This window comes from Phoca vitulina, unplaced genomic scaffold, assembly GCF_004348235.1.
Source record: "Phoca vitulina isolate PV1807 unplaced genomic scaffold, GSC_HSeal_1.0 scaffold39, whole genome shotgun sequence".
Taxonomy (NCBI): Eukaryota; Metazoa; Chordata; class Mammalia; order Carnivora; family Phocidae; genus Phoca; species Phoca vitulina.
Window position 1 is genome coordinate 9,946,142 of NW_022589742.1, and position 14,434 is coordinate 9,960,575.

Genomic DNA, 14,434 nt, shown 5'->3' on the forward strand with positions numbered 1-14,434 from the left:
ACAAAGTTTTTCCTCGCTTATTGTAGCTAAGTTGGCTATCTTCTGGACAGTGGCTACTTTAAGTGGTTTGGAAAGTCTCCCAATCTGTAATCTCATGAAATTCTTCCCTCCCTTCCTTCTTGCTGGACACCAGATAACAGATGTTTCTAGAACACGTGGCAGGATATCTTTCTGTCGTCTGGAGAACACGCATAACTGGATGCAGAGGGACCCTTCATATGAAAACGCAAGCCTGCCCAGAGAGCTTCAATTTACTCACCTCAGAGTGAGCCTTAATTTGATGATCACAGTTTCTTTTTTTTTAAAGGGTTTTTTTTTAATTAAGCAGAAGTTATTTCTTAATCATTTAATTGCTTTTCGTTGTTGTTTGTTTTAGTAAAAAAAAATGTGAGCCCTTTGCAGGTAAATTGAGATTTAAGACAAGGCTACAGTATTCATTAAATACTCGCTATGCCCCCCATCTCATACTAAGTACCGTGGAGAACAAAAAGAGCTTGCAAGTCATTCAGCCAACATTTATTTGGCACTGATTATATTCCAAGGATACCTAGCGGTGAAGTAATATTGCTTGACTCAGTCTATCAGTCAATCATCGAGATGGCATCTGGACAGAATCAACCGGACCGAGGGAAAAATTATAGTAAAGCGAACATATAACTATACTTAATGATAATCCAAAGGAGTTAAGTCGAAAGAAAGCAGCAAAGGGAAAAGTCTAGAGGATCCATGAGGGGGAGGGATGGGTTTCAGAGATTACTTTTGGGCTGTGTGAGACCTGCTTCTCCCACTGTCCATTGGCCAGATCCCTTCACATTGGGCTGGCCCACCTCCCCTCTCCAGGATGACATCAGCAATACCCTGCTTCCGGCTCCTCCCTCCCCCAGTATAGTTTCCAGACAGCAGCTGTGGTGATCTCTTTAAGATGGAATCTGATTACCTCGGTCCACCTCTTAAAAAGGCTCCCCTCTTCAGTGCTACCTGGATCTAGTCAGTAGGCCCTCCCTCTCTAGCTTCTTCTTTTGTCCCCTCTGTCCTGACTTGCACTCTGGCTTCTTGTCCTTGGAAGTCCTGTTCCCTGCCCCCCCCCCCCCACACACACACTCCTGGGCACTCATTGCAAAGACCAGACTGATCTGGTCCACGTAGATGCACATTTCCCTCTTGAGACCCAAGGGGACAGGGACATTTATTGTAGAGTTGGCCTGGCTGAGTCTCAGAGCCTAGGGGAAGATCTGGTAGTGCTCTGTCTGGATTTGAGACAGAAATACAGTGCCTGCCGATCCAGGGGAAGGGATTTCTCTTGATTCCTCCTGGGGGTGCAGACTGCTTGCTGAGCCAGGCATTTAAGTGGTTTTTGCCAACCTGGCCAATTCCCAACTATTGCCAGAGCCGGTAATTTACATAACTCATCCTGAAGGCAAATGGACAGGACTTTTGCTTTATTTGTCATTATTTGGCTAGGAAATAAAGGAACCAATATTCTTGCCCTACTGAGTACTATTCCCTCCAGTAATGTTACTAATTCAGAGCTGGTTCCAAGGCTCCTTGGGGTTTTTACCCATGACTTGAACATCATTTACTACCACCTGCCTGGCTTATACCATAACACACCATGGGCAGAGTAATTTTTTTTAAAGGTTTTATTTATTTATTTGCCAGGGAGAGAGAGAGAGAGAGCACAAGCAGGGGGGAGCAGCAGGCAGAGGGAGAAGCAGACTCCCCGCTGAGCAAGGAGCCCCATGCAGGACTCCATCCCAGGACGCTGGGATCATGACCTGAGCCAAAGGCACAGGGTTCACCAACTGAGACACCCAGGCGACCGTGGGCAGAGTAATTGTAACTGTGAAGAAGAAAAGTAACAACTGTTAATAAATCCTACTCCCACGAAGATAAACTGGTAACGTTTTAGCATATTTCCTTCCAGTTGCTTCTCTCCATAGACAGATTTTCTAGTTAATAATGTGTGATCTTGGGCCTTCTTTTCCCATTGTGTTCTCTTTTTTGGTGGTCTCATTCTTGTATTATCATTTGTAAGCGACAATTTAGCCCTGATCTCTACTCTGAGCATCAAGTTTCTCCACATCTCCATCCCAAACTTGCTTCTCTGCAACCATTTTGGTAAGTGGCCACCACCATTTATGCCAGATATTTACTTAGTCCTCCATACTGACTTCTGTTGCCTCAATTCTACCCCAGCCCTTTCCCGTCTGATTCATTAGCAAATTCTGTCCACCCTACCGGCCAGACATACCTAACAATTGTTCCTTCCTCCCCATCTCCACTGCCACCACCCTAATTCAAGGCCCCTCTCTCTCCAGGTCTGTTCACCCAACCCCAGTGGTATCCCTCCTTTCACACTTAACCCTCTGCAATCTTTTAATGGGTTCAAAGATTCTGCCTACCTCCTTGGTTCCCTCTCTTGATGCCCCTTAAATTGCTGTCACCCTGGATCTCTTTCTCTTGATCTGTGCTTTCTGCTTAGTGCTCTCTCTTCTTGAAAAGCTTTCCCATGGTTAGTTTCTTTTCTCCATTCAGATCTGATGTGACATCTAAAATCAAATTTGGTCTCCCATATATCGTCTACCAAAGCACCTAGTTTACTTCCTCCCTGGCACTAATCACAACATGTAATTGTTTTGGTATTTGTATTAAAATTGTTTTCGTTGGTTTTTAAATAGAGAATTTTAAATTTTTGTAATCCCCCCAACACGAGTAGATTGGCACCGATAAAATACACAATGCCCACTTAAATTTGAGTTAAACATCAAGTAAGTTTTTTGTATATGATTTTGGGACATACGTATGCTGAAAAAATTTATCTGAGATTCAAACTTAACTGGGCGTCCTGTATTTTTATTTGCCAAATTTGGTAGTTTTACCTTCGAAGTAAGTGCCTCCTTTCCTTCGTCTCGCTTATTCTGGGTTGTATCCTCACAGGCAAGCCCAGAGCCTGCTTTTTATTAGTAGGTGTTCAGTAATTGTTCTATATGAAATAACTGTCTGCTGTTTTGTACTTTTTTTCCCTCCCTAAGTGACATTCATTTATCAGAATTTTCCCCATTCACTAAAAATTCTTATTGAAGATATTTTGGGAAGACGTATTTTATTATCTAAACTTGTTTCCCATTTACGCAAAATTAGCATAGTTAGGAGTATCTATCTTCATCACATTGTTTTGAGAATTAAATGAGTTAATGGGTATAAAGTTCAGCACCGCGTCCGGCCCCCTAGAATATGCAATAAATTTCAGTTCGGTATTAAATGTAGCTAGCCCCTGAACCATATTAGCGGACAGCAAAAACGCGGGTTTGTGGAGCACGGGTGGGGGCTGGGAAAACGGTTAGAAACGGGCGCCGGCTAGAACGCGGAGGGCCCGGGGAAAGGGGAGGAGCAAGGAGTGAATGACAGAGAAGACAGCCAATGGGGAGACTGGGAACCGCTCCCCCTCCCTTTGCGTTTCAAATTCTAAGCTCGGTTTCCATCCGGGTCCTTCAGCCTCGTTCCCGGGCAGTATAAAGTTTGCTGTCTCCTTTGTTCGCCCTCGTTGCGCAGTAGTGCTAGCGGCTTCCCTCTTCCGTTCTCGGCACCGGCGGCACTCCCTCGTGCTGAGCTGCTACGAAGCCCCTGCCGGCGAGCTCGTAGGAGCTTGGAACCGTCGTCACCCCTCCGGTACGTGTTACCCTTCCCTTCTTCCGTTTCTCGTACCTTCTTGCCACGTTAGAACTTGGGATTATCTCCCTGGAGATGGGGGTGGCGGGCGCCATTTTAAGACCGAAAGGTGCCGACCTATTTTGATAAAGCTGCGCGTGTCCGAGGAAAACAGACGTGGGGACTCCGTTCCGTTGTGTGCCTCTCGAGAAAGTTTGGCTGTCGCCTGCGGGGGTGGTGCCGGAGGTCGCGGCTGGAACGGGACGAGGGCAGACCGCGCCACCGCGGTATCTGCATTGGGATGGCGCTGGCGCTACGGCTGGGCACGTGCGCTTTTACGCGGGTCCTTGTTCATTGGCGGCCTTGGAGAGGAAGCCCTTTGAATTTTCCCAGCCACTGCTGATGGCAAAAGTTACTTCCCTGACCAATGTAGGTTTTTCTGGGTTGACTCCAAGTGTCGCCATTTTGTGTTTTCCACGCGGTTTTTAATGACGGGTTTTAATTGGGTTCTGCTGCAGTCATGGAGTGTTGAGTGATACGATGCGCGCTTCCACCTTCCGTTATGAAACGATCCTGAAACCTTTTTTGTTTTTCTTCTAAAAGAACCTTTTCGGCGGGGTTGGGGGCTGGTGAAGAAGAGGAGGTAAAACTTGGCTCAAACTTTAAATTTCTGCTTAGATTGATTAGAGAATCCTAATGAGGAAAGGCGGAAAGGCAAAGTTCTTGGAAGAGGACCTGCGTCTGGCCTGTGTGACCTTGAATGAGGCGATACACTTTAAAAAACCATTAGGGTAATTGGGAATGTGATAATTGAATCTTTAAAAGGGAACACAAATAGGATTAAAACTAGAATTGCTTTTTCAAATGCTGAGTAGCTGTTACCTAATTAAAATTGCCAAGGTGGATTAAGAATGAAGGTGTTAGTTAAATTGGCCTTTTTAACTAGTTTAATGTAAACTCCGCTGTCACTAAACTACTTAAATTGGTTTCCTGCTGAGGCTTAGAAACGAATACTTTTTGGTGTCTGCAGTAGAAGAAATGATTTTAGTAAAAACAAGAAAGATACACCAGTAAATATACTTGTGTCCCATAAACTTGAACTTTATATAGGGAGGTAATACTGTTCGTTTTCAACAGTCTCTCACCAGGGGGAAAAAAATGGTTGAAGCAGATCGCCCAGGAAAGCTTTTCATTGGTGGCCTCAATACAGAAACAAATGAAAAAGCCCTTGAAGCAGTATTTGGCAAATATGGACGAATAGTGGAAGGTGAGTTGTCTGAAAGCATATAGGGAGCTGTTAAAATTAAAAATGTAAGCTATGATGTATTTGATTGCGTTGATCGTCTGAAATGATACACTGTTTTGTCCTCTAAGAAGTTCTGAGCTTACATTTTGTAGGCGCACTTCTGTTACTTAATTCGAACTAGAGTAACACTATCCCCCCCCCCAAAAAAACTACTTTTTTAGTTCTATTGATGAAAGATCGTGAAACCAACAAATCGAGAGGATTTGCTTTTGTCACCTTTGAGAGCCCAGCAGATGCTAAGGATGCAGCCAGAGACATGAATGGAAAGGTGAGATTGCACAATAACTGTTTCCTAGTGCATAAACAGTGTTACTGAAGTCTGGTCTAGGGAAGTTCTTGAGTTGTGTTTGAATGTATACCTTTCCAGAACCCTCTAATCTTTGCCCTTTGTAATTTCCAATTTTGCAAAGTTGTGGATTATACTCTTATTAGATTGTTTCAGTTCAGAAAATTATATATGACCGTGTGTTATCTAGAATCCATAAGATGACTTGGTAACTTGGTTTTTATTTTCGGTTATCGCATTTGATAACAAGTTGACTGTCTGGCTTTTTAAATTTTATTGACCAGCAGTGTGATGGATTCACCTTATGTTGGGGCTCAACTGATCAGTATCGTTCTAAAAAACTTTGAATGGAAAAATGACCCTGTATTTTATCACTTTTCTCAGATTAATTGGTGAGCTAAATTTACCTAAAAACCTCATTTTGGAGGGCACATTGGTGTCACAATGCATAGTGAATGGATCTGCAAGATCTCTTTAAATAAGGATGCGATTAACCATTTTGATATTCTTTAGTCCTTAGATGGAAAAGCCATCAAAGTAGAACAGGCCACTAAACCATCATTTGAAAGTGGTAGACGTGGACCACCTCCACCTCCAAGAAGCAGAGGCCCTCCAAGAGGTCTTAGAGGCGGAAGAGGAGGAAGTGGAGGAACCAGGGGACCTCCCTCACGTGGAGGGCACATGGGTAATGACTTGAGTCTACCCCAGGCTTGTTGGAGAATTTTAGGAACTGCAAACCCCACGCCAGTCTGCATTGGTTAAGTCCTGTTGTAAATTCTCCAGCTTTTGATACTCTGAACACCTCATTTACCAAAGTCCTAATGACTTAAGAGAAACGTAGAAGGCATCCTAAGTTAGTATTTAAAAAAAAACAATGAATGGGAACCTGACTGACAACTCTTGATCACAGGGCATGAGTTTGAGTCCGATGTTGGGTTGTAGAGATTACTTAAATAATAAAAAAATGAAACCATGGGCAACAAAACTATCCAGAATTTGCAGAAAATTTTTGATAATAAATACTTTTTAAGTGTATAAAAATGAAACAATTTGTATTTTTCTTTGAAGCAACTTAGACTACACTTCAGTTTTGTTTTGTTAGTCTGTGTAGACTCCCTTATGCTTGGTAGTCTTGGGCAAGTAAAAACTCAAGATTCCCCAACTAAACAGAAAATGGTCATTGATACAGCAAAGAAACATCTTATTGATGCTAGAATTAACATGTTTTTCTTTTCTATTTCAACGTAGATGATGGTGGCTATTCCATGAATTTTAACATGAGTTCTTCCAGGGGACCACTTCCAGTAAAAAGAGGACCACCACCACGAAGTGGTGGTCCTCCTCCTAAAAGATCTGCCCCTTCAGGACCAGTTCGAAGCAGCAGTGGAATGGGAGGAAGAGGTAAATGCTGGATTTATAGAACAATCTGTTCTACCACTATAACAAAGGATTGATAAGTGAATTTCAAAAATGATGCTTTAAAATAAAAAACTTAGGGGGGCCTGGGTGACTCAGTCTGTTAAGCTTCTGCGTTCAGGTCGGGTCATGATCCCAGTGTCCTGGGATCCAGCCCCATGTAGGGCTCCTGGCTCAGAGGGGAGCCTGCTTCTCCCTCTTCCCCTCCCTTCTGCTTGTGCTCTTTCTTGCTCTCTCTCTCAAAATCTTAAACAATATAAAATAAAATAAACTTCTAAATATAAAAATGATGCTTATGAAACTGACTCATGGACTAGAGGGGAATCTAGGTACATAAGGTTGTAAGTACTGAAAAGATTGTGAGTAGGAAATTTTAAAGAAGAAACGTCTTGATTTAGGACCATACTGTCTTATTTGAATCCCTGCTTTTCATTGCCTGAATGTAAATGCACATTTTAGCTTTCCATTTTGGGTATATTTTAAAAATGGGTTTTTTTTCCCTTAAGCTCCTGTGTCACGCGGAAGAGATAGTTACGGAGGCCCACCTCGAAGGGAACCCCTGCCCTCTCGTAGAGATGTTTATTTGTCCCCAAGAGATGATGGATACTCTACTAAAGACAGGTAACGGACAAATGTGGTAGTTTGTCTTACTAATAATTGAGGTTGAAAGAAGAACTTTTCAAAAGTGTGAACCAAGTTAAATTTTGTTTTTGTAGCTATTCAAGCAGAGATTACCCAAGTTCTCGTGATACAAGAGATTATGCACCACCACCAAGAGATTATACTTACCGTGATTATGGTCATTCCAGTTCACGTGATGACTACCCATCGAGAGGCTATAGGTAAAGTAATATTGCTGCTTGCCACAAGCTTGCTGTAAAAAATGAAATTGCTCTGAAGATTGATGCCCTGTAACTAAACAAGTTTTTCTCTTGGATTTAGTGATAGAGATGGCTATGGTCGTGATCGTGACTATTCAGATCATCCAAGTGGAGGTTCCTACAGAGATTCATATGAGAGTTATGGTAAGATACTGGTTGAGGGTCTTTGAATATCACCAGCTTGAGTTTTTAGGTTCATGAGCCACTTTATTAGGCTGTGTGGTGCTTGCTTTTTAAGGGATATTTGCTTGCTTTTAAGGGGTAACTTTATCAGCTGGGCTTTTCCTAGTTTTGTGAGGGGCTTTTGTTTTTTCTGAGTTTTTTTTTTTTGAGGCTGTTTGCTTGCTTTGGAGGGGATTTTGCTTGCTTAAATTGGCAGCCTTATGTGTTTTCCCCCAACAGTGAAAATACAATTTAAAAATTTTATTAACAAGATCAAATGTTTACCATTGCAATATGAAGGAAAGTCTACAGTTCAAAATTGCAACTTATCACTGGAAAGTGTCTGAGTGTCTACTATAAAATAACAAGCTGTCTGGAATATCCTCTTGAAATACACACCGTCTTCAGTCTTTTCAAACAAACATTAAAACCCATCCATTTCCGTATCTCAGCAGATGAGCAAATCCCTGTTAATGGCCAGCAATGGCAGAGTTTAAAACCTCCCATTTAAGAAAGTAAACGTTTAATACAAGAATTCTGTAAATTCAGATTTAAATGTTGTATATATACAATTTATAGTGTTGCCATATTACCTGACCATTGACCCTGCAGGTAACTCACGTAGTGCTCCACCTACACGAGGGCCCCCGCCATCTTATGGTGGAAGCAGTCGCTATGATGATTACAGCAGCTCACGTGACGGATATGGTGGAAGTCGAGACAGTTACTCAAGCAGCCGAAGTGATCTCTACTCAAGTGGTCGTGATCGGGTTGGCAGACAAGAAAGAGGGCTTCCCCCTTCTATGGAAAGGGGGTACCCTCCTCCACGTGATTCCTACAGCAGTTCAAGCCGCGGAGCACCAAGAGGTGGTGGCCGTGGAGGAAGCCGATCTGATAGAGGGGGAGGCAGAAGCAGATATTAAAAACAAACAAAACTTTGGACCAAAATCCCTGTTCAAAGAAACAAACAAAAAAGTGGAACCTTTTCTGTCATAACTACCCAAGGACTACTAAAAGGAAAAATTGTGTTACCTTTTTTTAAATTTCCTGTTAAGTTCCCCTTCCATAATTTTTATGTTCTTGTGAGGGAAAAAAAAGTAAAACCTGTTTAATCTTATTTGACTTTATGACATTGCTTTCAATAAGCAAATGTTAAATGTGTTAAGACTTGACTTGTGTACTAGTGTTGTAATTTTTCAAGTTAAAAGTGTCCCTAAAGGCCACTTCGTATATCTGATTTTTCCCAGTAAATGAGGCAAAGCAATTCTAAGACCTTCCACAAACATCTAGCCATCTAAAATGGAGAGGTGAATCCTTCTGCCTATATAAACAAGCTAGCTATTAGAGGGTGGTCGGGGTATGCTACTCTAGGATTTCAGAGTGTCTTCAAACTGAAATCTCAATGTTCTCAGTATGAAAAACCTGAGATCAGATGCTTATGTAAGGAAAGTGCTATTCACCCAGTAAACCCAAAAAAGCAAATGGATAATGCTGGCCATATTTTGCCTTTCTGACATTTCCTTGGGAATCTACAAGAACCTCCCCTTCCCCCTCCCCCAATAAGACCATTTAAGTGTGTGTTAAGCAACTACAGAATACTAAATAAAAAGTTTGGCCAAAACCAACCATGAAGCTGCAAACGGTGCTTGCTCTTACTGTTTCAAATTTTTGCAACTCTGTAGTGTCTCACTTTTAAGGAACAGCTTGATTGCAAAGGAGAAAATAGATAAGCAATGAAGTTATCTCCAACTTCTCAAAGGCTTATGACTTCTAAAAAGTGAATCTATCAGCATTCCACATCAGATTTAAAGCATCAAATGCCTGTGAAACAGCAAAGATGGTAAGCAAAGCAAACTAGTTTTTCCGTCTAAGTCGAGCTTGAACACTTACCTTCCTCATAGTACAGTGAGACATACTGTACCTCATGGCAATGGAAATGCTTTCTAGATTTAAAAAAAAAAAACTTTTGGAAAAGCAAAGTGTTCGATAGCATATTAGAAGTCCTCCAAATTCAACACATGGATTTTTTTTTTTTAAAGCATGTATGACACTTAAAGGCCTTAATACAGCTGTTGTTTACCAATGGCGATCTGGGGCTTGGGGAGGGGGTGTCTTTTTTTTTTTTTTTCTTTTTTTTAAGTATTTTTGATGAAGACCTTTAAACATGCTTCATATGTTTTAACATTTTTCAAAATAGCCTTTTAGTCAATATAGGAAATGGCTTAAGTTTGGGGTTCCACTCTCTGCCCCTGTAAGCCATTGCAAACTTGACATTTAGTTGGATGCCTGACTTGTTTTTAGTTCTATGAAACTACACTGTATGGAGAAAATCTATTGCAAGTGGTCTTTAAAAAGCAAAACCTGAGGCAGCATGACCCAGGTCCAGCCATGAAGTTGAAAAAGATGCTCTTGAATATAGTAAACTTGAAGACCTCCAACTAAAATCCTTACACTGCACTTATTCCTTCAAATAAGTTTTGTCCGTTCAACTTATGGATTTAACATGGCAGTGCACCATTGGAACAGAATGAGAATCCATAAGCCATGCAACTTAACCATTTTAAGCCATTCCAGTCCATCCCAAGCCAGTGAATCTTCCACCACTTTGAGAATTAGTAGAACATGAAATAAAGTTAAGCTGCAAGTCTGAACTTGCCTTTTCTTTCTGGAAAAGAGCAGTTGTAGGCAAGTTTTGAAGATTTTCCTTTAAGAGAGATAACTAGTTACATATTTAATTTTTACAGGTTGAGGATTTTGGTCATTAATGGTTGGAGTGCTGATTTATTCACACTAGATAAAGCTGGCAGCAAGAGAAATCAAATGCTAAGGTAAGTTTTAAAAGCTGTGGCCTTTATAGGTGTAAGAGCTTTTCTACTTTGCATACCTGTGATACTTGTAAGTTTTCTGTGAAGGGGTATAATCTTAACTTGTGGATTAGGATAAAGTGCTGTAATGTGTAACACCTGGTACGTTAACTTACCCATTAGAACGTAGGGCAAAGTATTTTAAGCAGGTATATTTCCATTAGTGGCTCAGTCATATAATATTGGCATTTTTTCCTGCATTCTGTGTTTTTCAGCGGAGTTACTTATCCTGTAACTGGAAGTTTGTATCTCTTAAGGTCCTTTATAATTCATATTTAAATGTATAAAGCTTGCTACTATAGTCCCCATAAGCAGTGGTTGATTGGAGTGTACACTTTGTGTTTTGGTATGTGGACAAAACACAAATTGACAAACTGACTACAGGGAGAACAGATGCCACTGCTTCTCAGTTCCCACTTGGAGTAGCAGTGTTAACAGGTGTAATGATGACCTAGTTAATACTCAGTATTACCAAAGGCATAACAGGAATTGTAAGAGTATTTTCGATTGCATTTTAGAGCTTGTAATTTAAAGCAAATGTTTCTATTGCCAGTTAAAGCAATAAAGTATGTATTTAAGAATGGGTAAGAGGGGGAGTAATTTCTAGAATAAAAGAATATCTTGTGATCTGATCACATGCTTTTCATTTTACAGAGTTGTTGAAGCAGAAGAATGCTGATTGTCGATAAGGCACAACAGTTGCATAAGCAGTACTCATCAGAATTGGTTTGGTGCAGGCAATAGATTTTTGCCTTCAGGGGTTCCTGTGGATCTAAGGAAGGAAGGCATCAGTGTTGGTTAGCACTTAACTAGGGAGTGGTAGTTACTTAAAAAAAAAAAAGTAATTGACCAGATAAAGGGGAGCCGTTAAGGAAATTGGTAAGTGGAGGTAGTAAGTTCTTGTGGTTCTTTATGTGGATTTTACAGCTTTGGCTTTCCTTTTGTTAAAGTCCTGGGGACAACTCTGCAATTTAGAACTTCCTAATTATCGCTGACTGTCAGAAATTTGAAGTAGAAAAATGAAAGGCATGAGTGGTAACTCTCTATCCATTAAACTGTTTGATGTTTCAGCAAGTGGAACATTTGGTATAGTTTATCCAGAAGTAGGGTTCAGCTATAAAGCGAAGGGAGGAGTAGTGTCTGGAGACTAAAGTAACTGGAAACATAGCTGAAATGATTGAAAGCACACTTGAAGAACTGGAAACAATTGGGCCACTTTGCTTTTTTTTTAACTGTACTGTTTGTAAGCCTGCTTTACCCCCACCACCTGTCATGGAAACCAGTCATGTTGGAGACTAGAGTCGATAGTATATAAAGCTGATAATGTTCTCAAAGGGACTGGATTTGAGTTGTTGGGTTAGAAGAACTAAGTACAAAAACTTACGAGATTTTTTTCATAGTAAAATCAGTGCTATCGTGTTTAATCTTCGCAACTGTGAGAAATAGTCCAAAAATTTGTAATCCTCATTGGACAGGCTCTTCTAATCACAGACCATGATGAGGGTATTGACCAAATTTAAGTAGTTGTTGCATTTAACATAGCTGTCTTCTTCAGTCCTCCTGTAATGTAAACTACTTGGGATTATGCTTCTGATGACTTCTTGGCTCTGGAGATTTTATTTAGATATCTTGAAAATAGTGTAGAACATAGAAATTAATCATAATAAACATGAATACTAAATTCAAATTAAGCATACCTAAATGACCATTCGCTGTTTGGCAAATAGTTTACTGACCCAGCAGACTTACTACCCCATTGGAAAAAGAATCCGTCTTGATTCTTCCGGCTTTATACTGGTTGTAAAACAGAATGATAAAGAATGTTTTGTTTAACTGGTAGTTGAATATAGGACTTAGATATTATAGATCACTTTTCTCTTTTTGGAATGTTTTGTATTTGAAACTTAATAAAACTTAACATGCATTTTTTGTGGCCCCTGGGTTCTTTTTATTTTTTTGTAATAAGGACTTCAGGCTTTTCAATACGCTGTCCACCTGTCCCCCTCCCGCAAACTCGACTTCTCATGCACTTCACTTTTGAGCAGTTGCCATGGAACATAGTCAACCAAGGTGGCCTGTTTTGTGACTAGGCCCCCTTTATTAGGGGAGTGAGCTTCAGGTGTAGGTATCCAGGTAATTGAGGTGATGGCATTTAATCTTTATCCCTAAGTGGGTAAATGGGAGCAGTGACATCAAAGAACTAGAAGTTAAAAGACCAAAGATGTACTCTGGTGCTTCTGCTTAACTCTTGGGGGAAAACCGGTCCATTTTAGCTCAGTTTGGTAGTGAATCCTAATTTGGGCCTTCAGCAGTGCTGTTAAAACTCAGCACCATATGAATAGTATACTTGTGTATTGACAACATTCTCTGCCTTTGTCCACTGTTCTGTGTACATTTGACTCCTGGTATACTGTTAAAACTAAAAGTTTAGTGACCTTTGTCCTTTATTCAAAGGAAGACAACCCATGGAGTTCAGGGCCCGGTGGAGTCTCCGCTTCTGGTTGGGGGGGGGGGGGGGGTGTTGGGTGCATGAATGAGTATCAGAGCATTGGAAGGGGTGGTGCAGAAAGGCATTGATTGGCTATGAGGTCCGATAGAAGGTGAAGCTGAGTTGGATTGTTGGGTGTGTTAGTTTTCCTCTGAGTGCATCCAAACATCTTGACAGGTTTAGATTTATGACATGGGCCAGACCACGGGGGCAGCCTCCATTCTAGGGGTACCCGTTATATGCATTAAATTCATCTGCACCTAAAACTTGGTATTTGGGTTATTTAGCCAGTTGAGAAGTAATCACATGGGAAAGTAATGTCTGTTGAACATTAGGATGGCAGAATAAAGCCCTAGGTATTGTCCTGTAAATTTAAGTTTCTTAGCTCCACAGCAGTTACTCTAGAAAAGCCAGTCCTTCTCATCAATTAAGTTGCACACATCAATGTGCTTCCCTAAAAACACCTGTATCAATGAGCTCAATATTTACAGATTTTGAAGATGAATGTTAAACTGAAATGTTTAAATCGGTGTACCATGAAATTTGGCAAAACATGTACTCTCAAGATAGAGAACATCGCTATCACCCAAGCAAAGTTACCTTATGACGTCTTCCTAGAAAATTCTTGCCCTGCTTTTGCAAAGATGTAGACTAGTTCTGTCTATTCTAGAGCAGCTAAATGTAATCATAAAAGTGGAGCCTTGCAAAAAGTTTTTTTTTTTTTTAGCAAAATGCTTTTAAGATTCTGCCACGTGTATCTGTAGTTAACATTGCCAAGTATAAGCATGGTACAGTTTACCTGTTGATGGAGACCTGGACCTTTTCCAGCTCTTGGCTATTACAAATAAAGTTTCTGTGAATGTTCTAGTATGTAAGTCTGTGCATAATTAGATGAAAACACTTCTGTTTGGAATTGCTGGATCATAGGGTAGATAGATTCATAGTAAGTTGCCATTTTTCCGAAGTTGTAACATTTAACTTGCTACCCACTCTGAGGTTACTCAGTGCCCTTATCAGTACTTGCTACTTTTAAATGTAGCCATTCTGGTGGGCACATTGTATCTCATTGTTTAAATTTATGTATCTCTGATGAATGAGTGGCATTTCTATTTTTTAAAAAAATTTATAGTGAAATGCACACAGATCTTGTGTTCAGTTTCATCAGTCTTGGAAAAGAGTTGTATAACCCATTTATCAATAGGCAGAATATTTCCTTCCAAAAAGTTCCTATGTGCCCCTTACCAGTCAGTGTCTCTTCTCCCAGGCCCAGAGAAAATTGACCTGATTTCTTTTGTTGCAGGGTAGATGTGCATATTTTAGGACTTCATATGAATTAAATCTTACATCAGTGTACTTTTTGTGTCTAGCTGCATTCGGCATGTT

At 40.6% G+C, this 14,434-nt stretch overlaps 1 protein-coding gene and 1 non-coding gene across 3 annotated transcripts; both read left to right on the plus strand.

Annotated features, from left to right (window-relative positions):
• Positions 1-3,505: 3,505 nt before the first annotated feature.
• RBMX (RNA binding motif protein X-linked) lies at positions 3,506-13,010 on the plus strand. Of its 2 annotated transcripts, XR_004302291.1 has the most exons (11): positions 3,506-3,669; positions 4,786-4,915; positions 5,116-5,222; positions 5,754-5,925; positions 6,489-6,641; positions 7,163-7,277; positions 7,373-7,498; positions 7,599-7,681; positions 8,312-9,539; positions 10,444-10,527; positions 11,218-13,010. XR_004302291.1 is itself a non-coding variant. In XM_032428327.1 (9 exons), the coding sequence occupies exons 2-9, from the start codon at positions 4,807-4,809 to the stop codon at positions 8,620-8,622; spliced, it is 1,176 nt and encodes a 391-aa protein (XP_032284218.1). In that variant the 5' UTR covers positions 3,506-3,669; positions 4,786-4,806; the 3' UTR covers positions 8,623-10,435. The 2 variants fall into 2 exon arrangements, 1 of the variants encoding a protein (XP_032284218.1); XM_032428327.1 differs by lacking the exons at positions 10,444-10,527; positions 11,218-13,010 and having other exon boundaries at positions 8,312-10,435.
• LOC116647224 lies at positions 4,964-5,035 on the plus strand. The gene has a single exon (XR_004302303.1). It is a non-coding gene; the product is annotated as a small nucleolar RNA SNORD61 (small nucleolar RNA).
• Positions 13,011-14,434: the final 1,424 nt, after the last annotated feature.